At 42.7% G+C, this 26,367-nt stretch overlaps 1 protein-coding gene across 1 annotated transcript in view; it reads left to right on the plus strand.

Moving 5' to 3' along the window:
* Nucleotides 1-26,367, plus strand: part of NOC4L (nucleolar complex associated 4 homolog) — a 134,706-nt gene that overhangs the window by 59,535 nt on the left and 48,804 nt on the right. Inside the window, exons 7-11 of the mRNA XM_085879898.1 lie at nt 12,586-12,620; nt 14,363-14,413; nt 16,355-16,466; nt 20,490-20,550; nt 20,982-21,092. Coding sequence (XP_085736024.1) covers nt 12,586-12,620; nt 14,363-14,413; nt 16,355-16,466; nt 20,490-20,550; nt 20,982-21,092 — 370 coding nt within the window. The remainder of the gene's footprint in view (nt 1-12,585; nt 12,621-14,362; nt 14,414-16,354; nt 16,467-20,489; nt 20,551-20,981; nt 21,093-26,367) is intronic.

Consider the following 26,367-nt stretch of genomic DNA (forward strand, 5'->3'; position numbering starts at 1 on the left):
CCCCAAGCTCTCCGTGCACCCGTCCACAGCACTCCTCCCCTCGACCTCGCAAAGCACGACCGAACTCACCTGGTCGTGACTCGCCTCAAGGGGGCATACTCCCTCCCCTCGTTCCTGGAGGAGGTCATCCAGGTGCTCGCACTGGGTCTCTACACGCTCCGCGAGCTCACCCCCGTTGTCCTCCACTACCTCCGTCCTCACCGTGCAGTCTCTCCTCTATCGTTCCCTTCCCGGCTACCGTCACTGCCAACTCTTCACCCTTTACCTCCCTTGTCTCCACTATTATTTCCGTTGTCGTCACCTCGTGTCTCGTCTCACACGTTTTGGTCTCCCCATTTAATTCTTCCCTTTTGGTCACCGTCGATTCCTCTGTCACGACCCTCGCCAAACACGCCCCCTGAATTATTTTTTCACCCGCCTCCACCGCGGGCCTGTCAGCCGTTGCACCCCCTTCCAGCTCGTTTTCTTCTACACGTGGAGTCGCCATTTTGAGTTCCCTGCTAACGGCCTTCATGGCCGCCTGCAGGCATCGGCCCATGTTCTGCGTCTCACCCCGTAGCTTTTTCATTTCCTCCTTCATGTTTGCTTCCATTCCGTTTATTTGCTGTGTATTCGCATCCATCGTCGTTTTCACTTCATTCATTTGCTTGTTCATGTGTTTCATTTCGTTTTTCATTTCATTTGTATTTGTATCCATCTTTTCTGTCATTGCCGCCAGCATGGCGCATAACTGGGCCATGTCGGATGCACTCAGCTGAGCCGTTTCGGCAAGGGTTGGGGAAGGGTTTTGGTGGAGAGGGGGGGGGGAGGTGTCATACACCGCGGCTGCTGCCGCACCTATTTCGGGCTCTGGGTTCAGTTGGGCGAGTTTGTGTTCCTGCACAATCAACATTTCCTGCTCGGGGATTCCATCCTGGACCATGGATCCTACACATTCTACATCCATTTCTAATACCCCCGGCTCCCGCTCGCCTTGAGACGCCATCTTGCTTCTCTTAAAGGGTTAATTTCGCTCGCTCGTAATTTTGGAGGGAATCGGGGGTCGCTTCTCTCACCCCTGGACCGATTCCCGTGAATTTAGCTGGAGACAGGAGAGCCCGTTTTCCTGTTCTCCGATACCAGTGCCGCCAGGAGGGCGATGAATTTGTATCGCACGACCTGACACCAGTGTTGCGGTATTCGAGCCCGCCGGCGTGCTGACGGCCACGTAACTCGAATCGCGGCACGTCGCCCACCGGACGGACAATCCCGTCGTGACCCTCTCGGACTAATGCCGGGAACCAGTCACGGGTGGACCTTTCGGTCTCACCGCGATCGAGCCAATCAGCCCCCGCGTGGGATAGGGTTGCTCGCCAAATTCGACCTACCTAAGTACCCACGCGGAGGGTAGACCGGGCGATCGCACCTCGCCGCAGGTCGACTTCGGACACGGGCCACTTAAGCGACCCGTTCCGTACTATCAGAATAACCGAGCGGTGTTATCGTCGACCTCGACGGTTCGATTAATTATCGGGCTTATTCAGCCCACTACCAACCCTTTACGTGAAGCAAGATGAGGATTCAATGGGAGAAATGACGAAGCGAAGCGGGAGAACAGTTCAACACAAAGCACATTTATTCGCGGCACACGGGAAGCACACGTATTCAATTCCACCAAAAGCACACAGAAAAGACACAATGCAATTTACACAAAAAGCAAATATAAAAGAGAAGACACAATGCAGAGCTAATACCGACTACCGAGCACACGGCAACACTTATACAATTCTACTTCACAGACGGCGCCGACAACACATACCCAAAACCAAGGAAAAGAACCCTCAAGGATGAGGCGGGCCTGAGGCCGAGACCGGGTCGGCCTACCCGTCTGGTGATGAGACGCGGAGCGGCGATGGCGCCCCAACCCCGCGGGCCTCGCGGACAGTGTCTGGCAGGGGGTGGGAAAGGGGCCCCCTTGGTCGCACTATCTCAGCGCGGGGGGAAACAGGAGGGGGTTGCTGATGCTCGGGGTATAGAGGATCTTTATTATGTGCGACGAGCGTCTCCACCTCGGCCAGGTCGCGCTGTCGGCCTCCCTCGGGTGCAGCTTCCTGCACGACGCGAGCACCCCCTCGTCTGGTGTCGCCGCCTTTCCACAGCTCCGTCCCCTCCGTTCCGCACACGACGAGCAGCTCCCTCTCCTACTCTCCTACTCTCTTACTCTTCGCCTCTGGACTCTCCGACTCTCTTCTCTCCGCCTCTCGCGCTGTCGGCCTCCCTCGGGTGCAGCTCCCTGCACGACGCGAGCACCCCCTCGTCTGGTGTCGCCGCCTTTCCACAGCTCCGTCCCCTCCGTTCCGACTCCAACGCACACGACGAGCAGCTCCACCGCCCGCGAAGTCTTGACTCTCTGTTTCCGACTCTCCTACTCTCCGCCTCTCCGCCTCTGGACTCTCCGACTCTCCGACTCTGGACTCTTCTTTGGACTCTCCTCTTCCCGCCTCTCGACTCTTTTCGTCTGACGAACACGGTCCTTTTATCCGCCCCGTAACTTCGCCCTCTCATCTTTGACCCCCTCCCTTCGACCTTTCACCTCGCTCCCCATTGGCCCGAGAAAAAGTGGGCGTGAAGGCTTTTTGATCCATAAATTTGCATATATCGATCGCCCTGGGGCGGGGCCACCCGCCCCTCGCTCACCGATTGGACGGCAAAAAGTGGGCGTGTGTCGTTTTTGATCCGTTTTTGAAGCACAAAATCCGTGATTTTGTACACGCTGTTCGACGCGCGCCCTGCACGAGTCCAACACCGGTACCCACAGCGGGGCAAGAACGGTGGCGATGCTACGGTTGCGAGGTGTGACGTGAAGGTCGTGGCGGTTGTGGTGAAGCGGCGTTGTGGTTGGTGGTTGATGTTGTGGTTGTGGTGGTAATCATGGCGGTTGGTCCAAAATAAAGATAGCAAAAGAAAAACGGCTATCCTGAAGAGTCGCAGCACGCATATATGACATGTATTCCCACTAGACAACGGGTTTGGGCCTAACTACACATGCACTTACCGAGATACCTCACCTAAGGGGCCTGAATGGTGGTTTGCGAATTTGGTAACCACAACAATATATATATATATATATGAATAACTTTAATCATACATCACTTCATATGATAATATATTAAGTTATAAAATACTTTACCTTGCAGACACGTCCATTACACAGCACCTCCATCTAACCATCGACTCAAACTGTCATTGAAATATTCAAACTGTCGTTAATGACTGATTTTAACGTGTTGCACTGCGTATCTTAAGGCCCGGTCACACCTTGACGTTTTAGCCAACGTATGCCGATTTTTGAATATTTTTTCTAAAACGCTGGCACATGTTGAATACGCTATGGGTAAGTTTTGATAACATTGAGAGCACGCTGAAAAACACTGCCATACGTCGTTGTACACTGGCTTTAAACGTTGTACTTTTTGGTTGTTCTCAAATTTTTTCATGCTTGAAATTTCACGACGTATGCCGGCGTATGACTCACACGTTCCGCTACGCTGGCCACAAGTTGTATGCACGGTCTGCGATCGTTGACACACGTCAACACATGCTACTTGTAAGTTAATCATAAGTTGAGACACGCCGAGGTAATGTTTAGCGTACCCGAAACTTATTTCTAACCTATGATTAACGTGTTGTTGGCACGTTACGCTATCGTTGCCACACATCGACAGACGTTACTTTTAAGTTACTCATAGGCTGAAAGACGTCGGTATAATGGATCGTCCTTGCGTCAGCGTCCACGGCCACGGCCACTTATTTGCAGCATTCTTCAAACTTTTCTTCGGCATGATGAGGATGTTCACACTTCGATGTCTAGCTTGGCTATGATTCCAATTGTCCATCGTCAGCGTCTATTTAAAATAGTCGAGTTTGAGCGTTTTAACACGTTCAGAAGAAACGCTTCAAATTTCAAAACCCCAGCGTCAAAAAACAAAGGCGAGTGACAGCAATTTAAATCGTTCATTGTAAACAATGAAAATAGCTGAGTGGTACCGTTTAAAAGTCGTTGAGTGTAAAAAAAATCCAATTGTTGAGCGCAAGCATCTACTTTCAATAGTGGAGATGCAGCCATTTAAATCGTTGAGTGGCAGCCTATGAATAGCAAACCCCACGTCACCGGCAAAGTTAAACTGCCGCACGATATGGATAAGTTAGGCTATCGTTGGGCATAGTTTGTGAACGCCGGCTTCACGATAATTATTCGTTGGTATATCGTATCTATAAGTAATCAAAGCGCTCTATGCACATTATTAGTTCATTGTGCATTTGTCCAACCCGTTATGAATAGACCTAAATCGTGAAAACAAGCTATAGCTCATTGTTGAAAAAGCCCCATAAAAAATTAGCCGCGAAGAACTTCGAGCAATGATGAAAAGATGTCTCCTACCCGTGGACACGCGGACGCAAGGATGATCCATCATAACCCACACCCTCCCCCTCACACTCACCTACTACTGCCAACATGAACAAACTACTACTAATACTAATACTAATACTGATACTGATACTGATACTGTTACTGCTGACATGGACATCGACTCAAAAAGGACTCGAAAACACTGTTGGGTTCCCCTTTTATGAGCAGCATTTTTATATACCAATTCCCAACACCGCTGCGAACACGTCTTTATTTGGCAGTTGTAAGCTAGAAACACGTTCATTTTTTTTTTGTCGACCGGAAGACGTCATTGGAATACGTCTACATACGTCGATGTGTATTGGGACTACGTAAAGAATTGGTTCAAAGCACGTCAAACATAAGTTAGAAATAAGTTTCGCGTAAAAAAGACGTGTTTCGACTTATGAGTAGCTTATGAGTAGCATTTGTGGACGTGTGTAAGCGTCCACATATCGTGTGTAAAACTTATCCCCATCGCATGCGGAACGTGTGTCATACGCCGAGTACGTCCAAAAATTTTGAACATGTTTAAAATTTCTTGACGTACTCTACTTACTACGACGTATGATAGCGTACTTTAGCGTTCTACTCACGTATACCAAACTTACTCATACCGTATTTGACGTGCCCCAACGTTTTAGACACATTTTTCTTATGTCGGCATACGCTGGCAAGATCGCCAAGGTGTGACCGCGATGTTGTCACTTCCATTTCTACGGCAGTTATGATTCGAATTGTTGTGCGTCAGCCTTTTAATAGGCTACGTCACGACATCGTCGGCGATGCGTGCAACACGCTATGCCTAAGTTAGACTATCGTTGGGCATCGGTTGTGTAGGCCGACAACAGGTTCAGCATTCGTTGGTATAAGTTATCTATAACACAACGAAACGTTCTGTGTCCGTTACCAATGCGTTATACATAAGACCAAGTCGCTATGAATACGTCAGAATCTTTAAAAAAAAAACATCAAAAGTTCAACGTAAGCCAGCGTTTTACATACATTTTAATACGTTGCCATCGCTGGCTAAAACGTCAAGGTGTGACCGGACCTTTAGCAACCACCAATAAATTATATTACTACTTATTTATATAATGTATTTTTTAAATAATATTTATTTATTGTATTTTCATCTCAATACCTTCATTATTTAACACTGTGCGTGTGTGTGTGTGTGTGTGTGTGTGTGTGTGTGTGTGTGTGTGTGTGTGTGTGTGTGTATATGTATATGTATATGTATGTATATATATGTATATATATATATATATATATATATATATATATATACATATATATATATATATATATATATATATATATATATATATATATATATATATATATATATATATTAGCGTGGTCCAAAAAAATGAAAGTTCGAATTTCTCGTGGGCATGTTTGCCAAATCGTTCCTAACGTTGAAAAACGCAAAGAAACAAAAAATTAGCAGATTTGGAGGTGGTTTAGGGGTCCATCAAAGTCTCTCAACGGATTCATTATAATGTCACAATACTGATAGGAAAAATGAAAGGAAAGAGCATAAAATGCAGTGGGCAGTGGGCAACTGGCGGTCGGTGAATTTCTCCAATGGTTGATCCAAGAGGAACAGTTCCGTGCTTTTCCGTGTAGAACACGCCATACTCACTCACTCTGGGAATCAAAAAGATGAAGAAAAAAATTAGAGATAAAAAAAGAAAAATAAAAGAGTACTTTTAACACCGACCGACAGCGAACCGAAAGCTCAACTGACGTCTCCCTCTCTCCCACTGACGTCTTCTTCTCTCCCACCGGATGTGTGTTTCTTTCGTCTAACAGTATTGTGTTGTGTCCAAACGGAACGGGTGCTCTTGCATTTGTTGACCGGATGTGACCATGTAACCTCGTGTAGGAAAGGGAAAGTCAACCCCCACCGGATGTAACAACTTCCTTCCTCTTTATGGACCCCTAAATATTTTTGGAACTGTGGCAAATTTGGTCAGGAGTATTTTCTTGTCAGGTTGAACAACATAATCAATATGCCCCAATAATATTCAAATTTTGAATTTTTCCCTTATGATTTTGGACCACCCTAATATATATACATACATACATACATTCATACATGCATACATGTTTAATCAATAATATTAATTAATGAATTCACCTCACTAAAATAATGAATTCATTATTATTATATCAAATGCTATGCAAAAGGAACTTGTTTACACGAAAACCAACAAACTTAAATAAAAGGAGAAGATGGAGTCGAAAGACATTCTCACAAGACCTGATCAATCAACCAGATATCCTCTGTTTAATTTGATATATTAATACATACAAATATCCATACATAAACTTCGACAGTGTGCTGAAATACGGAGGATGTTCACACTTCATAAAGTTCTGATTTTGCAGATATAGCAACTGAAGCTTGGTCCATATTTGATTTGGAGGTTAATCAAACATTGATTAACAGACTGAGAGTCAGTCTCAGCTTTGTTGCCTCCCAGCGCTTCACAGCTATCACTAAATTGAGTTAGTGCACTCTCTCTTTCTCGATCTCTCTCTATGATGGGAGACCCGATATCAGGGATCTGCTATATTAACCCAGAGATATCCTGACAGATGCTTTAATTACCAGCTCCTGTCTATACGAGCTCTGGAACAAGTTTTTTTTGATCTACTAACCAGATTCGGTTTGTAATGGTCGGAGCATCTGTTCCGAGTCTGGGAGGTTGGCGGTTTAAACCCCGGCCGAGTCATACTAAAGACTTTTAAAATGGTACGTGCAGCTTCCTTGTTTGACATTCAGCATTTAAAAGGTTAAGACCCAAAACAATCCCCATAGGTTGGCATCCAAGGGGAGGACGAAATTCCTCCTTGGGAAATTCCCTGCGGAGTACGTTGAGAAAAGTAGCACCATTGTTGTGATGTCACTGGTACCCAGAGTATCCCGGGAAGTGACGGCACTTCCCCCAAGCTGTGTTTCTTTCGTCTAACAGTATTGTGTTGTGTCCAAACGGAACGGGTGCTCTTGCATTTGTTGACCGGATGTGACCATGTAACCTCGTGTAGGAAAGGGAAAGTCAAAGTGTGGAAGGTCATGGAAGAAGAGCAATTGACTGAGGCATTCAATTCCTTTGGGGAAGAATTCACCACCATCAAGTGAAACACCGTCATAGCTGGAGGCATTTGAACATGCACCATGTATTCACAGAAAAAATGCACTGCAGTCGATGAAGCTCAGTCCAACCATTTCAAGATCCAACACCTCAGTCAGCTCTGTCCCCGAACCAAGATTCTCTCCGTAAACATATACAAAGAGCAAACTACCAAGCTGCCGTTTTGAGAAGGTCCCTCGTCCCTAATAATAGCGACAACCCTTCACCTGTTAATCATGGTTGGAAGATAGATGATTATTTACTCTTCATTGACTGGATGGACTTGTCTCCAGCACCAGATGAGGTACTTGAGCTAACTCGGTGTCGGCGTAAGAAGTCCAAGTGCAAAAGCAGATCGTGCTCCTGTGTGACGAGTGATTTGTCTTGCGGACTTGCACTGATATTTGTTGCTGTAGAAATAGTCTCAATCGCACAAAGGAATGATGATGGCGATGCTACTCATGACGACGAGAGTGATGGACATGACAAATCAATGCAGTTATGGCTTTGATTGATGATTCGGTGAAAAAAGACAAAACAATAATTAATCCATATGTGTAATTCTTGTGATTACTCTTTCGTGAAAAATGAGAGTACATTTACTTTGAGTCAAGGTCATCAAATCTTGCACATATATATATATATATATATATATATATATATATATATATATATATATATATATATATATATATATATATATATATATATATATATATATATATATATATATATATATATATATATACATACATACATTCACATGAGCAATGTCAACTTGAAGCAATTGAAAGGATACAAACTGCAGTGAGCACTTACAAGACCGTTCTCTGTGTGCGTTCGTGGATAATATCTTTTCCTGTCCAACATGATTTTGGATGATTACGAACTCCTTAATTTTTGTAAATTCACAATACACTGTTTTTTTTTCCACCCCACCCCCCCCTCCCCCAATGATACTTGTTTGTCACGTGTACATGTACAAAATATGTTTTGTTTGAGATTGCCAAATGTGCAATAATTATTTCATGCATCACGTTAGAAGGAGATGAGGAGGAGATTGGGACCATACTCTGTGCAGAGCGTTGGTGCTGCTTAAGCAGTCTCCTTGGCTATTGGGCACAATCCTGGACAGGTCACCACTCCGGCACGGTATACCAGCATGCTGGCACTCATTTTGCCGACCTCGGAAGGATGACAGGCCGAGTTAACCCCACCTGGTATGAAGTCAACAGTTGAGCTGGATTTGAACTCGGGACCCTAGGACCCCAAAGCCCGCCACCCTAACCATTAAGTCAACACCAGGCATACACGTTATAAGCTACATAAATAAATCGGTGTTTAAAGTGTTCATTTGCACGTAAACATTGAAATAGTGTCATCGTAGATGCATGTGATTGTGCATGTGCTTAAACTCCTAATATGGGTCAAACGCAGCATGTTGATGGATGATGAAATTCATCTTTATGAAAAATAAAAAAATCAGTGAAGTAAAGATGTAAAAGTCTAGCATTCCACTCAAGCAGATTGGCAGGGACTGTAGGCAGCCCTCTCTCCCCAAGACTGGTCTCCCACATCTGCTGTCTCCCAATTCTTCCACTGAAACCTATGCTCTCATACACGTATTCATCCCATCTCATCTTCAGTTATCCTACCCCTTTTCTCTCCCATGGTGCACTGAGTCCTGTGGTGAGGCAGTTGCTCTGAAACAACTTGCCTTCTCTTCCTGGAAACCTAATCCAACCGAAGGTAATCTCAGTGCATTCAAAAAAGTCTGCAGCAAGTGTGTCCACTCTCAGAAGAGCCAGAAAACAACATCTCTCGAACCCTCTTCTTCTTGCGTATGGCATCTTGGCCGCCAGGTAGCTATCATTTTGTCGGGGTGCGACTATGCCGCTGATACTGTGCCCCTCTACCAGTACACTGGTACTCATTTTGCCAACCTCAGAAGGATGACAGGCTGAGTCAACCCCACCTGGTGTTAATTCAGTGGAAAACAGTGCTCGAACTCGGGACCCGAAGATCCCAAGCCAGCCACCCTTTCCACGAAGCCAACACCAGGCTGTCAAACCTCAAGACTGAACTTTCAAACTTGTCTCCATTCTCCAAAATTTGGTGGTGTCTTGTCAAATCTGTCTCTGGTGTATGCTTCTCCTCCAATGCTCCCCTTACTTCAAATGGCACCACAGCCGACTCTGCTCGTGAGAAGGCTGAATGCCTCAATTCTGTGTTTGCTCCCATATCTTGTGTATCTTGTGTCCCATATCTTGTGTCCCCAAACCCTCGCTGTCGGTACCCATCCTTCTCTGTCGTACCCAACTGCTCCTGGACTCTATCTCTTTTGTAACTGAGAAGGTGGAGACGTTTCTGGCAAACCTCGACTGATTCTGTAACTGAACTGCACGGCATCAGTTTACGTGTCCAAGAAACCTGCTCTGCTGCTCTTGCACATCCTCTCTCTGCCATTTTCACCCTATCATTTGTGCTGGGTCATATTCCATCTGCTTGGACATCCAGCAACATCACTGCATTACATAGAAAAGGTGCAAAAACTGATCCCCTTAACTGGAGACCTATCGCCTTCCTTCCAATAATCAACAAGGTTATGGAATCCATCATCACATTCGATTATGAAATCTTTCCTTTTCTCCATCAACCTCATCTTGGATCACCAATATGATTTCAAACCAGGTCACTCCACCTTGGATATGGTGCTTCTACTCACCCAAGAGTGGATGTAAGCCCTCAATGTCAGACGTGATCAGGGCCGTCTCTCTTGACACCCTCTTTATGTAACACCACTGTACTCCATGATATCTCGTGCTTTTGATACAGTCTGGCATCCTGCCTTACTCTCCAAACTCTCTGCCTATGGCATAAAAGGCCAGCTCCACACATGGCCTACTGACTTCCTCTACCATTGTAGCCAAGGCACGGCACTCAACGGAAACCTTTCATCTCCTCTCCTTGTCAAGGCTGGAGTGCCCCAAGGTAGTCCAGGAAAAAATGGTGTCATTTGAACTGTGGTATATGGGAGTTGTACTTTCAGATACTATGGTTGGTTACAGTTCTAATTACATTAGTTTTGCAGAGAATAACAATAGTAAAGGGACACTATTTTTGCCTGGGAGTGTTCTGGGTCCAGTCCTATTCATCATCTTCATAAATTATCACTCTGCCTCTCTGGAAAATCCCCTTTATCAATTTGCTGACAACTCCACCGTCTGCTGTGACATCCTCATCCTTCAGACAGGCAGGCTGCAGGTTCTTTCCTCTCTTCATACCTTGAAAAAAAATAAAAACACAAGCTGGTCAAACATTTGGAATTTGTATTTCAGTCCGGCCAAATCTCACTCTCACTATCTCTTTCCGAAAGGACCGTCTGGCAAACTCTCCTATCTACTTTCTCAACAATCCTCTTGAAGTTCAGTCATTCAAACTCCTGGGTGTCACTATCAGCCATGATATTTATTGGGCAAACCACATTTACAAGCTGGCCTCCAAAGCCAGCCACCGACTGGGCATCCTCCATCGTACAAAGTCCTTTCTTGGCACACCTGAACTCCTACGCACCTAAAAGGCTTTAATTAGCAGCTTGATTGAGTACTGCTCTCCCCTCTGGGCTTGCTCCCCTGCCTCACATCGCGTTTAGCTTGATGCCATGGAAACCAAGGCATTCAAGATTATTGGAATCTCCCTCGATGGAGCTGAGTCTATGTGCCTATCACTTTGCCATTGCAGACATGTCGGTGGTCTCTCTGTCTTCTGCTTCCTCCTTTCTGGTCTTGCACCCTCTGCTCTATCTGTGCTCTGTCCTCCACCCCAGGTTTCTATAGGGTTCACACGGTATAGGGTTCCATTATACTTATAGGGTATAGGGTTCCATCATCAACCCCTTCTGGTGAAACTACCTAAATCCACGATCACTGTTCACCTCCACTCATTTGTTGCTCTTTTACTTTTTTTTCCACCAGCTTGCACAGCCTCTTCAATCTCGTTCTTCCCCCCAGGTCTTCAAGACAGCTTTTCACCACCATCTGACATCATCCCCAATTCAAAACCATGATATTTTCTACCCTTGTTAGTGCCACCCCAATTCCTCCTCATTTCCAAATTTCCACTTTTCCCTCCTAAGAGTTTCCTTCTATATTCATCTTGTTCACTCCATGCATCCTCTCCTACCCCCCATTCCTCTGCACACCCATTGTTTGTACAAGTCTGCCTCTGTGTTGGTCTTCAACTCTGCTTTTGGTGTCCCCCCCTCTCTTCTGCTCCTCTTGCATCCTGTTTTTGTTTATTATGTCTTTATCCGTTCAGTGTGCTAGCTATTCCATGAGCATTGACTATGTATACAAAAAAAGGTGTAATGGTAATACCACCATGGCTAACAAACCTGGCTGGTAACGCGTACATACACTAATTGCTCTACATTCGTGATGTAAACTTAGTTACATTGGGGTTTGTTGTGTCTGCTTCTTGATGTGGTGGTGTCATGCCTGTTCTCACTGTTTAGTACCCATTTTGCTCACAATTCTCTCCTTATTGTGCAAAAATACAAAAACGAACAAGTGTATTTTGATTGATCGTAATTTTATTCAAATTAAAAGGTATATTTTGCTTAGTATCAATGAGGTACTGAAAAAAACCACCAAAACTAGGCCGATTTCAATGTATATCCCAAGGCCTGCTTCAGATTGAGAGCGTTGCAGGCCAACGTGAGCGTCGCGGGCCAACGGGATTTCAAGTGTTGAGAGTTATTGGGTTGTGATAGCTGAGGTTCTCGGTTCTTTTATTATCCTAAGCATTTAATGCATGATTAAGTATGATGAACCTATGAGCCTGCTTGCTGACTTTTGTGCACTCGTGACGAAAACATGCCTTTAATCATGTGCTTTTTCATCGTTTGCAAATGAGACGAATCATTACCCTCGTTTAGATGTTGCATTATTTATTGACAGTAACAAAAGCTTTTCTAACATCCGTTCAATGTCACATGATCTTGTTTACATCCAGATTCAATCAAGAAAAACAAGTGTTGTGATGTTAAGGTAAGAATCTGTGAACTCTATTTGCCCATAAAGATTGTGAGTAAATTTGGATTCTTGGTTCCCTGCTTCACTCAATGACTGCTTTTAAATGAGTGACTGAATTCCAGTATTCCCATTTGTTTGTGGTTAAGCTTCAAATCACCACATTTTCAGAATGCCAGCTGTTGTGTTACCAGGGGTACATAAATGCAGTTTATTTTCCCATCTCGTGTGCAATTATGACAAAACCACTGTGTGATGATAGCTGAATAACTCATGTAAGTGTATGTCATTAATGTTGGATTTCAGTCTTGCTTCTCGAAATATCTTATTTAAAGATATAACAGATACATTTGTATGATAAAGTATGAATGGTCTCTGTGTGGTTTGTTTGTTTATTTATTAATTTTTTTTTACCAATTCCTCCAGTTTTCGGCCAACAGTGGCACGTGTACTCAGGGTCTCGTTGCGGGTGTTACGATGTTCTGGTGTTATGATTTCCTTCGGAGTGTTCATGATGAACATTGAAATTGTCACTGAAAGTCAAAAGGATGTAATGCACAGTTATTGTCTCTGAATATCAAGGAGGCTGGCAGGATGGTCTTGGTCTTAGAGGTACGCACACTCGCCTCTAAGCTGTCTAGCCTAGATTTGAATCTCTGCGCAGTTATAAACTGTCACCTCGGTGTTTCACAGGCAGGGTGATTCATAAATGTGTGGCTCCGTCCCTTCAATAGACGTTAGACATGGCGTCCGAGATGACGGCATTAGTTGGTGGATGTTAAAGATCCCATGGCGTCCTTTGTGAAGAGTAGGCAAGGTATCGCTGGCATCATGAACGAATTCCAAATTCCTGCCCTGACTTCCTGAGCCGGAGTGCTGACCCGACTAGGATTATAGCTTGGTAACTGCTTGGGCAGCATCAATGCTCTACATCGGGCATGGTACATGATGATGATGATCACAAGGAGATTATATGCAATTTAAAATGGGTGAAAGGTTTCAGTGGAGAGTTGAAAGATGAAATCCGTGTAATTCCAAGGCACAAACCCATAGAAAAGGTAAGATTTTAAAGGTACAAGATAGGTGTGGTAGCCCTTTTTGTGATTCATTTGTCGGAGAGAGAGATTGGGACCACACTCTGTGTAGCGTTGGTTCGAGCGAAGCAGTCTCCTTGTTTATTGGACACAATCCTGGACGGGTCGCCACTCCGACACAGTATACCAGCAAGCTGGCACTCATTTTGCTGACCTCAGAAGGATGACAGGCCGAGTTAACTCCACTTGGTATTAATTCAACAGCTGAGCGGGATTTGAACTCAGGACCCTCGGATGCAAAGTCCGCCACCCAAACCATTACGCCAACACCAGGCATATTCATTTGTGATAATAGCTAAACAATGTAGTCCAGTATAGTCTCATACGTGCATCCGTCATCCCCATCTCCAAAGCGTATGTTTTCCAGCGTGATTATGGGCATGTTGAGAGGATTATCTTTCCTTGTCTGTTGTCCTAATAAAGTTGCTCTCAACCGTCCTCTGGTGTCTCTGCATTGGAATTTCCACTCCAGCAAGTGAAATGTCCATGCACCAGTAACAATTTTTCTGTCGTTCATTAACATAAACCGGAGAAATGCGTGATAAGGGTGTTGGGCATCTCTGCTTCGGAGGTGGAGCCCTTACACGTAGCAGGTTTGCTCAAGCAAAGAGCCAAAGGTGCCACATTGAAAAGACTGAGTGAGCACATTGTTTGTCTGTTTTACAGGAGCACAGCAAGGGCTTTGAAAACCTGTGGCTCCATTTTTTGAAAAACAGAGTAAGTTGACAATCACTTGTGGTGAAAAACCTGCTTTTGTTGGGTGAGGTTTGCAACACATTATATACTTTTTGTCATTATGGTTGTTAGGATAATTTTTATGTCAAAAAAATTATTATCTCAACTGATTATTACCTGCACCACTGAAGGTGAAGGAGGTTATGTTTTCACCCCTTTCTGTCTGTCTGTCTTTGTACAAGAGATCTCAAAAAGTTGTGAATGGATTCGGACGAAACTTAGTGGACATGTTGAGTGTTTGACAAGGAAGAATCTATTCAATTTTAGTGAAGATCCGGATCTGGATCCAACTACTAGAATTTTATAAATGATTCTTCATCATTGAGAGATTGGGCCAAAAATGACAGCATGATATCTCAAAAAGTTGTGAATGGATTCAGACGAAACCTAGTGGACCTGTTGAGTGTTTGACAAGGAAGAATTTATTCAGTTTTGGAGAAGATGCGGATCTGGATGCGAGAACTTCAAGCTCATGGTTATTAATGGTTTAAACAAATATTCGTGTTTTAACATCGTCGTTGCAAAATACGATTTTTGAATTGATTCACCAATTTTGTTTTCCTATTTGGATTCATTTTCATTCCCTTTTGGGTCGTATAGACTTCCTCAAATTCATGGTTTTTCACTTTGTTTTTGCCTCGACGTTGGTTGTTCTACAGTTAAATTACGTTTTACCCTCCTCCCGCAGATGACGTGATGATAAACACCAGGCACTGGTTGCTCAAAATTTTGATGATTTAACCACTGGATAAGAGCTGTCCTGTGGTTAACATTCTTATCCAATGGTTAAGTAATTGATGGATAAAGTACAGTTGTTGAAAGGGTGGATAAGGTGTGGATAAACTTTTGATAGGTAGATGGTATTCCACAATGCATTGCACTGTCGTCTGCTGGCAAAACAATCCTGGCAGCAGAAGACAGCCGAACTCGAAAGACGAAGGCAAACTTTACATCAACCAAACGGGATATGCTGTGTCGGGCGACAAGAGAATGTGAAGGTAATCAGGAGTAAATTTTCCAGCACTGTAACGAATGATGAGAAGAAGAAGGCTGGTTGGTGATCACAGTCACGCCTTCCATGCCTTTTGAATTTGACATTTGACATGCCTGCGTTTAAGGCATTGTTCGGACCAGTGAGACTCGGATAAAGTTATCCCGAAAAACACAACTTTATCCAGCGGGTAAAGTTATCCAGGCTTTGAACAACATAAACTACCGAGTGGAGAAGTTTTATCCGCCGGATAGTTAATTTATCCACAGGTTCGCGCTTATCCAGCCTTCGAGCAACCGGGGCTGTTGCTGTTTAGACTTGATATTCTACGAATGTTCAATTTCCGAAAGCTTTTATTTTTCATTTTAAAATCCACCGTACTGTATGTTGTTTATCGATGGAGCATTCAAATAAACACATTTTCATTTGCTATATCGAGGTCGCTGCAGAGCATATTTGAATATTGACAGCTCAATTCTGTGTGAAGGCAAATATGCACCTGTGTGCTGATGCGTCCATGCAGAGTTTTAATGTTGCATTCTGGGTTTTCTTTTCTTTCTCTCAATCACTGTTGGCCTGCCCGTGCAGACATGTAACTATTTCCCTTGATTATATTTCTCCATATTGAAAATATTTCTTTACTTGTGCAGCTTGCCATTGATAGGACAAGTAGTCCTTACAAATTTGATCTTTAATGAAATAATTGAATGTAGTAAATCTGCTATGTGTGTGTTTGTGTGTACACACACACATGGTTTGTTATGTTTTTGCTCAAATTTTGCAATCTTCGTGGTCAGTCCCATGAGCATTTCAGTTGCCGAGTTGGTATCGTAGCTGCACATCGTCATCACACAATATTTAACGGCTTATTCATCCCCCCTCCCCCATATTTATTAATTTTTTCTCCTGTATATCTACTTTTATTTCAACAGCTGCCTCGGAACCTCTACAAACGAGTGTTGGTGCTGTTACCCGATCATGTGATACCATTCATGCGTAAGCCTCCTTTGCTTATCGACTTCCTCACTGTGGCTTACAACGTTGGTGAGTCCAAATTCATGCTTTTATTGAAGTAAGGTGAGCCTCCTTTCCTCAACAGTTGTTATTGATACCTTGACTAACCTTTGTGTAATACGTGACTTTCAAAATGATGTATGAATGCTAACGAGGCCTTTGGTTGCATGCGCTGCATGTGTTTTCAGTGACCCATTTATGCTCGTGCAGGCATTTTTAACTCGCCTGTTCGAAGAACAGAGAGCTATAGCGATACCCCCGGCGTGAGCGTTAGCGTCAGCGTGAGCGTGAAAATGTTAAAGTTTCTGGTGCAAGTTATTTCCTTTCTAATGTTTTTATCTGCCACACTATTTTTTACTGATTACAATATACAAATACATATATTGCTTTAAAATTATTTGGATCAGACTTCACTGCAATGCTTTGTAAAAAATATTATTAGACTAGTCTTTTAAAAACGATAAATGTATAAACAGGCGAGCATTGGGTGGCTTTGACACCAACTCTCTGGTTTACTTGCCGTTGTTAGGGAGAAATCTGTCTGGGAGAAAGCCTGGTGTTGGCGTAGTGGTTAGGGTAGCGGCTTGGGATCCAAAAGGTCCTGAGTTCAAGCCCCGTTGGTTGCTTGAATTAATACACAACAGGAGATTGACTCAGCCTGTCATCCTTCCGAGGTCGGCGAAGTGAGTACCAGTGTACTGGGCCCGTTGTATGCCCCGGTTAGAATAGGTGTACCATATCCCTGTGTCATAAGAGGTGACCAGAGTTGCGTCAGGAAGGGCATCTGTGCCTGTGTAAAGGTTTTACGGCGTAAAAACATAGTTGCGTCAGGAAGGTTTTACGCCGTAAAACCTGTGCCAAATCATTATGCGGATCATAACAGATGATCCGCTGTGGCGACCCCTAACGGGAGCAGCCGAAAGAAGAAGAAGAAGAAGAAGAAGTTAAGGAGAAATCTGTAAGTGAAATGGTCTTTTAAACATAATTTTCAGTATTTAAACGAAGGAGTGGCAATATCAACATTTGACCGCCACTTTGGTCTAATGGGAAGCCAGACACTTATTCGGAGCAGTCATATTCACAATTGCCATGCCTTCCCTACAAGTTTTCCCTTCATTGTAGAATGAACAATGGGAGGGACTGTTGAAATAATCATCCAATATCAAAAGGTTTGAGCTCATCGGCATCATGAGCCTTTGTAACGGCATAGGCCAAATGCTCCAGGCCTCTGTTGAGTACAATTGGAATCTATCAAAATGAAGACCAATTACTGCAACGTTGTCCCAAGAAGGGAACTATCTGAGCTATATAACCACGATGCATTATTTACGCGCACACACAGTGAACATGCTTTTGCTTCAAACGTGGGTTATTATTATTATTATTTTTTTTGGAGTGATAGAGGCAGCCGTCTGTTTCCGACAATTTTGTCTTTAAAAACTCAACCAGGGACCACACCAGAAAACCCATGTCATTCATGATTATAAGGGTCTTTTCCGAGTAATTTGGGGAAACTCATGACACTGTGAAAAAACCTTAGTCCTTATTTACTTTGATTGATGTTCATAAAGCAAGTTTCTGAGGTAGGTGCCACTGTGCTTTGGTGGAACGATTGAGCGGGCAATATGATGCGCTGTTACTCCCTCATACCCGCCATCCAAATGGTGGTTCGAGCCCGAGCGATCACCACACCGGATACGGGGTGCTATCCGTGTGGACACTTATCCTTGCGGATTGAGCCGTTTGCATAGTTGCCAACATTGAGGGAAGAAAATGCATTGGGATGGAAAGAACCCATGGTGTGAGGGAGCAAACCGACTGAGGGGAGTGGGGGTCTGGGAGAATGGGGGTCTCAGAGCGGGGTGACGGTCTAGGAAGGGGGTGATAGTCGAGGAGGGTGCGTGTCTCGGGGGGAGTGACGGTTTGGGAAGGGGATGAATGTCTGGGATGGGGGTGGGGGTCTGTGAAGGGGGTGTCCACCCTCCCCAGGTGGGGAAATTTTGGAATCCAATTTTAACCGAGGATCTGTAATTTCTTTGTGTGGAATAAACTGTTACCAATATGAACTGAGGATGTGCTGTGATGTCTTTGCTGTTAAGTAATGTGATTATTATTATTATTATTATTATTATTATTATTATTTTGAGTTCTTTCAACCATCACAAGAATACCTTTCCTTTTTTTTCTTTTTCTCTTGTAGTATTTTTACCATGGGCTTCTAGCTAGTGTATTTATAACAGCCCTGACAGCTCCCATAGCTTCTATGCCCCCCCCTTCATGATTAATTGTAAATGTCATACTTTTTGACTTACCTTCTACATTCACAAATCCCAGATATGTCCTTACCATCGGTGTTCAGAAGAACCCAAACCTGATACGGTGTCCTTCTCAGGTACGTCTACCTGATACATCCAGCCCCCATGTAAATATGGCTTGCACAAGCTTTGTGTAATTTCATGTCACGAAGATGTCCTTTGCTGAACAGTTGGTTACCGTTACTAGGTAATGATACACAGCATCTCCCTCTCTCTTATAGTTGTATTATGCCTGGTGTTGGGTTAATGGTTAGGGTGGCGAGCTTTGGATCCTCGGGTCCTGAGTTCAAATCCCGCTCAGCTGTTGAATTAATACCAGGTGGGGTTAACTCGGCCTGTCATACTTCCGAGGTCGGCAAAGTGAGCACCAGCATGCTGGTATCCTGCATCGGAGTAGCGACCTGTCCAGGATTGTGCCCAATAGCCAAGGAGACTGCTTCGGCAGCACCAATGCTCTGCACGGAGTATGGTCCCAATTTCTCTCTCTCCTCTCTCTTTGTGCGCCATTTTAGGTAGTAATCATTATTTCGTATACACAATATTATTTTTTGGTGCCCCGAACACTGTCGTTGATGGGGGTTTCTACACTTGCGCACGGAGCGTTCTGGGGCAGATTATGTCATTTCAAAAGTCCCGTATTGTGGTGAGATGGTCATTTGTTTACCCGTTTTGTAAGCTGAAGGCAGAAAGTGACCATTTAATTATTCGTTCCAAATAACTTTTATTATATTCTATTCTTTTAATGATGTACCATTGAAATTTTTACAGCAATGCACATTAAACCAGGTGGGGCTGACTCAGCCTGTCATCCTTCTGAGGTTTGCAAAATGAGTACCAGCTTGCTGGGATGATTGAGCCATTCAAGTCTCCTGTGTTGGAGCGGTGACCTATCCAGGATTGTGCACAATCGCCCAGGAGACTGCTTCGGCAGCACCAATGCTCTGCACAGAGTAGTCAAAATGGATGGATGGATGGATGGACATAAACCATTTTGGTCTATGAATCAATGTCTCTGCTGGCCAATAAATCAGTCAGACAAGCATGCTGCAGTAGCACTTGGAAAACATTTCAATACATCCAAATCTGTTTCAAAACATGGGACATTTATGTAAATTTTAGGTTTCCAATATGACCCCGACCATTCAATGGGTCACACTGTGTTTATGTATCAGGAAAGGTCATCAAAGGCAAAGGTCACCAAATCTGCACTTGAATCAATTTGTTAAATCATAACATTTCCAGGATACCGGCCTAAAAACAAAATATGCCATGGGAGGATTCCATCATGTCTACATTTTAATGGGAACACGAGCTTAATGTTTGAAAGAATGGCATGCTTTTTGATGCAACACCTCTTACTGGCATTGCGCCATACAGCATTTATAGTTGGATTTAAATTTTCCACGAATCTGACTCAGGTTGCAGCTCAGAGAACGCATTAGACCATTTCTTCTTGCACAGGCCAATAATTGCAAGATTTGTGCCACTATTTTGCATTTCATTGATGATATCAAAATCTGGATACGAGAATTTTTCCATGGGGTCCACTCCCAAAGGTTCCACATCTCATGCTCCTCCAAGTTAGTCACCCAAGTGATTGAATGTAATGTCATTTAATCACGTCATGTTATTTCTCCAGAAGGTTTGACACAAAATAAATATGTTAATTTACGATGTTTGTGTTTGTCAGTATTATTAATATTAATATTAACTTTTTGTTTTGTTTTTTTAAATGCAGGAGGTGCTGTGAGTCTGCTCGCTCTCAAAGGACTCTTTATTCTCATGCACCAACATAACTTGTAAGGAGATGAGTTGTGCACTGACCTCATTCTGCAATCTTTCATTATGAACGATGTTTTGGGCCATCATGTTGCAATGCTGGATCTATCACATTGTTGGGGTTGCATTCCACAACAATGAGATCCATTCGTTTTGCTCCATTTTTGGTTTTGTACTGTATAATGTCAGGTTATAATGTCATAGTAATCCAAATTTGGTATGAAAAATTTCATAACCAACAGCATGGAATGACAGTGGACTCGCTGCAAAAATGGATGGAATTGTATGAGTGGAATAACCCTGTGGCTGTGGGTTAAAAATCAAAAGCCCCTCCATATTTTAGACAGGAAGCATTCATTTTATTTGTGATGTTATTGATTGTGATGATAATGTTGCTCATGATAGGAAGCATTGGCTGGTTTTATGGATTTTATTTTTTTTCTTTTCCCAGGGAGTATCCTGACTTCTACCGAAAGCTGTACAACCTGTTTGAACCATCCGTGCTGAACACAAAGTACCGTGCAAACTTTTTCAAACTCGCTAACGTCTTCCTCTCTTCAACGTGAGATGAGACCTCATCCTACTTCATGGCACCTCTCACACAAGCTTATGTCACCTTTTTAGACATTTTCTTTCACTATTACTTCTAAAATAATGATGAATGTTTGTGTGATATGAAACTTAATCGAAGGAATAGAATTGGCAAAAATTGCTTCAACATTTCCCCTTATTCATTACCTAACTGTGCAGTAAATCCTTAATTAGCACGGGTCTGAATATCGTGGGTTTTGACCTATCTCGGCAACCTCTTTTTGTACCGATTTAATTATCACGAGTCTGAATATCGTTGTCCTCCTGAAGGATTCTAACTGGCCGATTGTGTAATCCTATTTGACTTCAGGCAGAGTTTGACGTTTGTCCGATTTGGTTATAAAATCCTACAAAAACCCTATCGACACTGATAAAACTGATGTCCACACAAGTCCTTCCTTGTGAAACAATTTATTTTCTAATTATCCACCATACACTTCTCACCCTTGTACAATGAACTTAAGAATCCCCATTGATTGCAATATTATTTGGTTCTATTTCATTTATTCTTGCTTTAGTTAACAGTTAGACCAACCCGATTCAATTCACTTCCACATTACATCAGAGAGTTTTATTCTGACTTGGTACTTATTCTGACTCAGTTCCAAGGAGTACAAGCCACTGAGATTCTAATGCTTTCTCAGGTACTTGCACTGAAACAATTTTACATTTCAAAGCATTTTATACATTCATGAGAGAGAGGTTGGGGGCTACTCACCCAGACTGTAGACGTGTCCTTTAGACGAAAAGCCACTTCGTACATTTCTAAGGAAAGGTTCATTTATCAGCTCGGTCACTCTGCTCCAGAACAACACATTTCTTATCATTTAGGGCAAAAGTCTTTTGGCCAGAAATGACAGCCAATTAAACTTGCAGCATAAAAGTTACATTTCTGAAACTCCATTTGTTACAATTTAAAATACATTAATATAAATTGTCCCCCACACTCGCCCGTTTTTTTTTTAAGGAAAATTTGAATAATTTTTCTTACACATGATTACCATGTCCCATTCCTGAAGGAGAAAAGATTTCCATTACTCAAGTTCAATCAACAATGGCAGCGAGTGCTCATATCAGAAAGTGAGTGAGTTTCCATTTAATTTATGGCCTGTTAATCAGTATGTGTCACACATTGAAAACATGCTACCCGAAGTCAGAAGATAAACAGGTCAGGGTGTGGATAGAGCAGCACCCAAGGGGAAACACAATCGAAGCACTCCTTGAGCTGAGGAGAAGGTAGATGTGGGCAAGTACAAGTTTGGGCCAGACACTGGGTTGAAGGAGCGCAGTGTGGAACTCCAGGCCTGTCGTACATTGAAGCGACCACAGCAAGTTCACGATGTATTTGCAGAGTGGCAATCGAGAGTGTGGCTGAGAACATTCCTCCACGCAGGCACCACACAACGCCGACGTTAAGACTTTGCTCAACCTTCTCCTCAGTGGGGTTTTTCTTTCTTTTTCCACATTGCTCCATCTTATCTCCTCAGGAAGGGGCATGATCACGTATTGAATGCTCAATCACCAAAATCTGGGTTCTCCCATCGTCCAATCTTTGTGTGGAAGTTCTTTCCAAGCTTCATTTAGACGAAATCGTACATTGCATCAAAGACTGCTTTCAACACTCCGAAACAAACAAAGCATCAATTAAACACCAATCGATAAACGTCATGGGCACATGTATGTCAATAAAACTAACAAAGGTTCTTATAGAAGCATTTAACTTGCATTATATGTCATATCAATATTTTAATCCCTTTCCTTGTTATTTCCCAAAACAACATGCTAAAATATACAGAAATCCCAGTTGTACGTATACTCAAAACATCCATCTCATTTGCTATTTCCATCGACATTTTAAATCTCTGACATTTCTCCATCTGTCCACTTCTCTCTCACCAAAACAGCAAACATGCTGCCATTTTTCCAACTTACATACACAAACCATCTATCACTTCCTCTGACCTTCTCAATTACGAATCCATTTTCCTTTATCAAAACAAATAAATCATTTTAAACAGTTGTACAAAAATTGTCAAATCACTTGTCAAATCTGTTATCATGCAAATATCATTTAAATTGCAGCTCACACACTCTGTCTACACATGCAGCTACACCCTCCCCAAATTTTATCCCAGTATTGGAAAAACATCTTAAACTTCAGACTAATAAACATCCAAACTCTCTTAAACAACTTTTTGGTCAAAACAATTAAATATTTCCTTTTAAAATCCATAAATGAAAAATTAAATCTTCAGCGTTTATCCAATTAAATCATGAATTTACCTTGACTGAATCGATCAAAGGGTTACACTGGGTTGTTTGCCATTGCCTTCCCAGCACAAGTTCAGGTAACCTCAACATTCGCAGATGAATAAAACAATATTTCAACGTCCATCCGAGAGAATCATCAATTATCTGTGAATTGCCCCACGTACTAAACATCATCAAATCATTTTAAATCATTCCAAATCACGTTACTACATTTGAATCACATCTTTTAAGTACAATGGTTACAACTCAGATCAAATCTTCGAAACATTTCTGACATGTCCTCAGAGCTTGCCCAGCTCTTAAACCTGCCGGCTTGTGTAATTACAAATCATCACAATGCCAGCGAGAACTCAACTCCCAAGACTTCACATTCCGAATACAGTATATCTACATTCACAATTGTTATTTCAATTTATTCAAAATCCCTATGGTTGTAAAATAAAACTTCAACACTTTTTCCTAAATGGACTTCACTTTAAACATTCAGTAGAGAGGGTGCGCCACAAACACCAAGGAACAAGGAACAGGAAGTTCTCTCCACATCCGGTGGGAAGAAAAAGGAAAAAACTCTGACAGGCAAAATCCACAGTTTTGCATTACTCTGTCATGGCTTCAACACACACACTAACGAGCATTGCATCTTATTTTAAAGTCATTGCCAAATGCATGCACACTTCGACAAATAGCCCCCATCCTCTTGAATCTGCATATGAATCGAATTTCACACTTAAAGCGAAGACAAACACAGACTCAGTGTAAACAAATGCCACCCCCACAGATCGAGTGGAGGGGGGTCTCACACAGTGTAGTTTGCGACCTTCGTGTGAAACCACAATCCCAAGAATGCAAAATATGCCATTTCAAACAGACCCACAGCTCAACTCAGCACGAGTTAAAATATCGTCAAAATCCCAACAGAACACGTTTCATTGCAGTGAATATTGGACTCGCACAAGTTTCATTTTTTACTCTCAGGAACACATGCATCTCAATGCAAATCACCAACCACGCTCTCAGCCGGTTAATCGTCTCCTGCACTCTACAAAACGTTTCGTGCAAATCATTGCATTTACAAATCCGTAAAACCTCCACACAATATAATATAACAACCTCACTGCCAACAAACTTCCAGTGAGTTCAATGAACAAAAAGTAACTCTTATAACTCTTACAAACAGGTAACTTATAATATTTATCTATTTTAACCCTATCTCGACGTCTCAGCCGTGTCCTCGGCCTCTCTCTCACAGCCGGTCCGTATCAATGCAAACATGTGGTATGTTGCTTCATCATGCCCATTTAATTACGCATCTGGCTCCTTAACGAGCCTCTTCTTGTCATCTGACTCCTCTTCTTCTCCAGCACTTTTCTAAAACAACTACAGTACTTATCGTTTCCTTTAAAACGGACTCCCTCCGCCGGATCCTCTTCTTTCTCTCAATAAAATTATCTGACAATGAACTTTTCTTTGTTCGAAATGCGTTACCTGCTGAGAGCGCTCTCCCTTACCTTCGCTCAAGCACATGTCGTTCCTCCAGGCACTGCCTCCGGCAGATTAAGCACCTCCGGTCACGAGCACCGCACCAACGTCGGTTCAAATCCGAGTCACCAGGTAACAACTGTTGTGGATTTTTTAAACCAACCTTGTTGTGATCGTTGTCCTCCTGAAGGATTCTAACTGGCCGATTGTGTAATCCTACTTGACTTCAGGCAGAGTTTAACGTTTGTCCGATTTGGTTATAAAATCCTACAAAAACCCTATCGACACTGTTAAAACTGATGTCCACACAAGTCCTTCCTTGTGAAACAATTTATTTTCTAATTATCCACCATACACTTCTCAACCTTGTACAATGAACTTAAGAATCCCCATTGATTGCAATATTATTTGGTTCTATTTCAATTATTCTTGCTTTAGTTAACAGTTAGACCAACCCGATTCAATTCATTTCCACATAACATCAGAGAGTTTTATTCTAACTTGGTACTTGGTCAGTTCCAAGGAGTACAAGCCACTGAGATTCTAATACTTTCTCAGGTACTTGCACTGAAACAATTTTACATTTCAAAGCATTTTATATTTTCATGAGAGAGAGGTTGGGGGCTATTTACCCAGACTGTAGACGTGTCCTTTAGACGAAAAGCCACTTCGTACATTTCTAAGCAAAGGTTCATTTATCAGCTCGGTCACTCTGCTCCAGAACAACACATTTATCATCATTTAGGGCAAAAGTCTTTTGGCCAGAAATGACAGCCAATTCAACTTACAGCATAAAAGTTACATTTCTGAAACTCCACTTGTTACAATTTAAAATACATTAATATAAATTTTTCCCCCACAGTGGCAACCTCTTTTTGTACCGATTTAGTTATCGTGGGTTTAATTTTGAGCTGAGTTGTGATGTCTATCACGCACCGTTCATCATTGAATGGCACGGAAGTGTAAAACAATAGATACATAAAAGTGATTCTTTTAATTTTATTTATTCACTGTGTGATGAAGCTGCAGAACAAGTTATAAACGACACATGTCAACAGATTACAAAGGAAAACCATTTAAGAGATTAGTATGGGAGGAATTGTGTGGGGAGTGGTAAATTTAATCTGCTTCAACGCAGTAGGAGACTTCGTCGTAAAGCTGATTTATGTTTATTTTATGTTTATTTCAATTGTGATGTGTTTATTTTTGGATGCTCCCAACCTTCCTCCATATTTTTCTTAAAGCCCAAAAACCTAACCCCCTTATTCCCATTGGAAATTGGTTTTGAATATCGCTGCATTTTCCAGGAACGTAACCCCCGCGATATTTAAGGGTTGACTAATTATTGTTAAGAGTTGTGTGAAAATAGAGGTCTGGACCACCAGCTAATCAACTCGCACAGGGAAGCCGACCACAGGCTAGTCTCTAGGAGTCGCCATTATTTCATTTCATTTATTATTATTTTGTAACTCTTATAACTCTTACAAACACGTAAC

This window comes from Eptatretus burgeri, chromosome 4, assembly GCF_056783735.1.
Source record: "Eptatretus burgeri isolate ZD-2024b chromosome 4, Ebu_testis_v1, whole genome shotgun sequence".
Classification (NCBI taxonomy): Eukaryota; Metazoa; Chordata; class Myxini; order Myxiniformes; family Myxinidae; genus Eptatretus; species Eptatretus burgeri.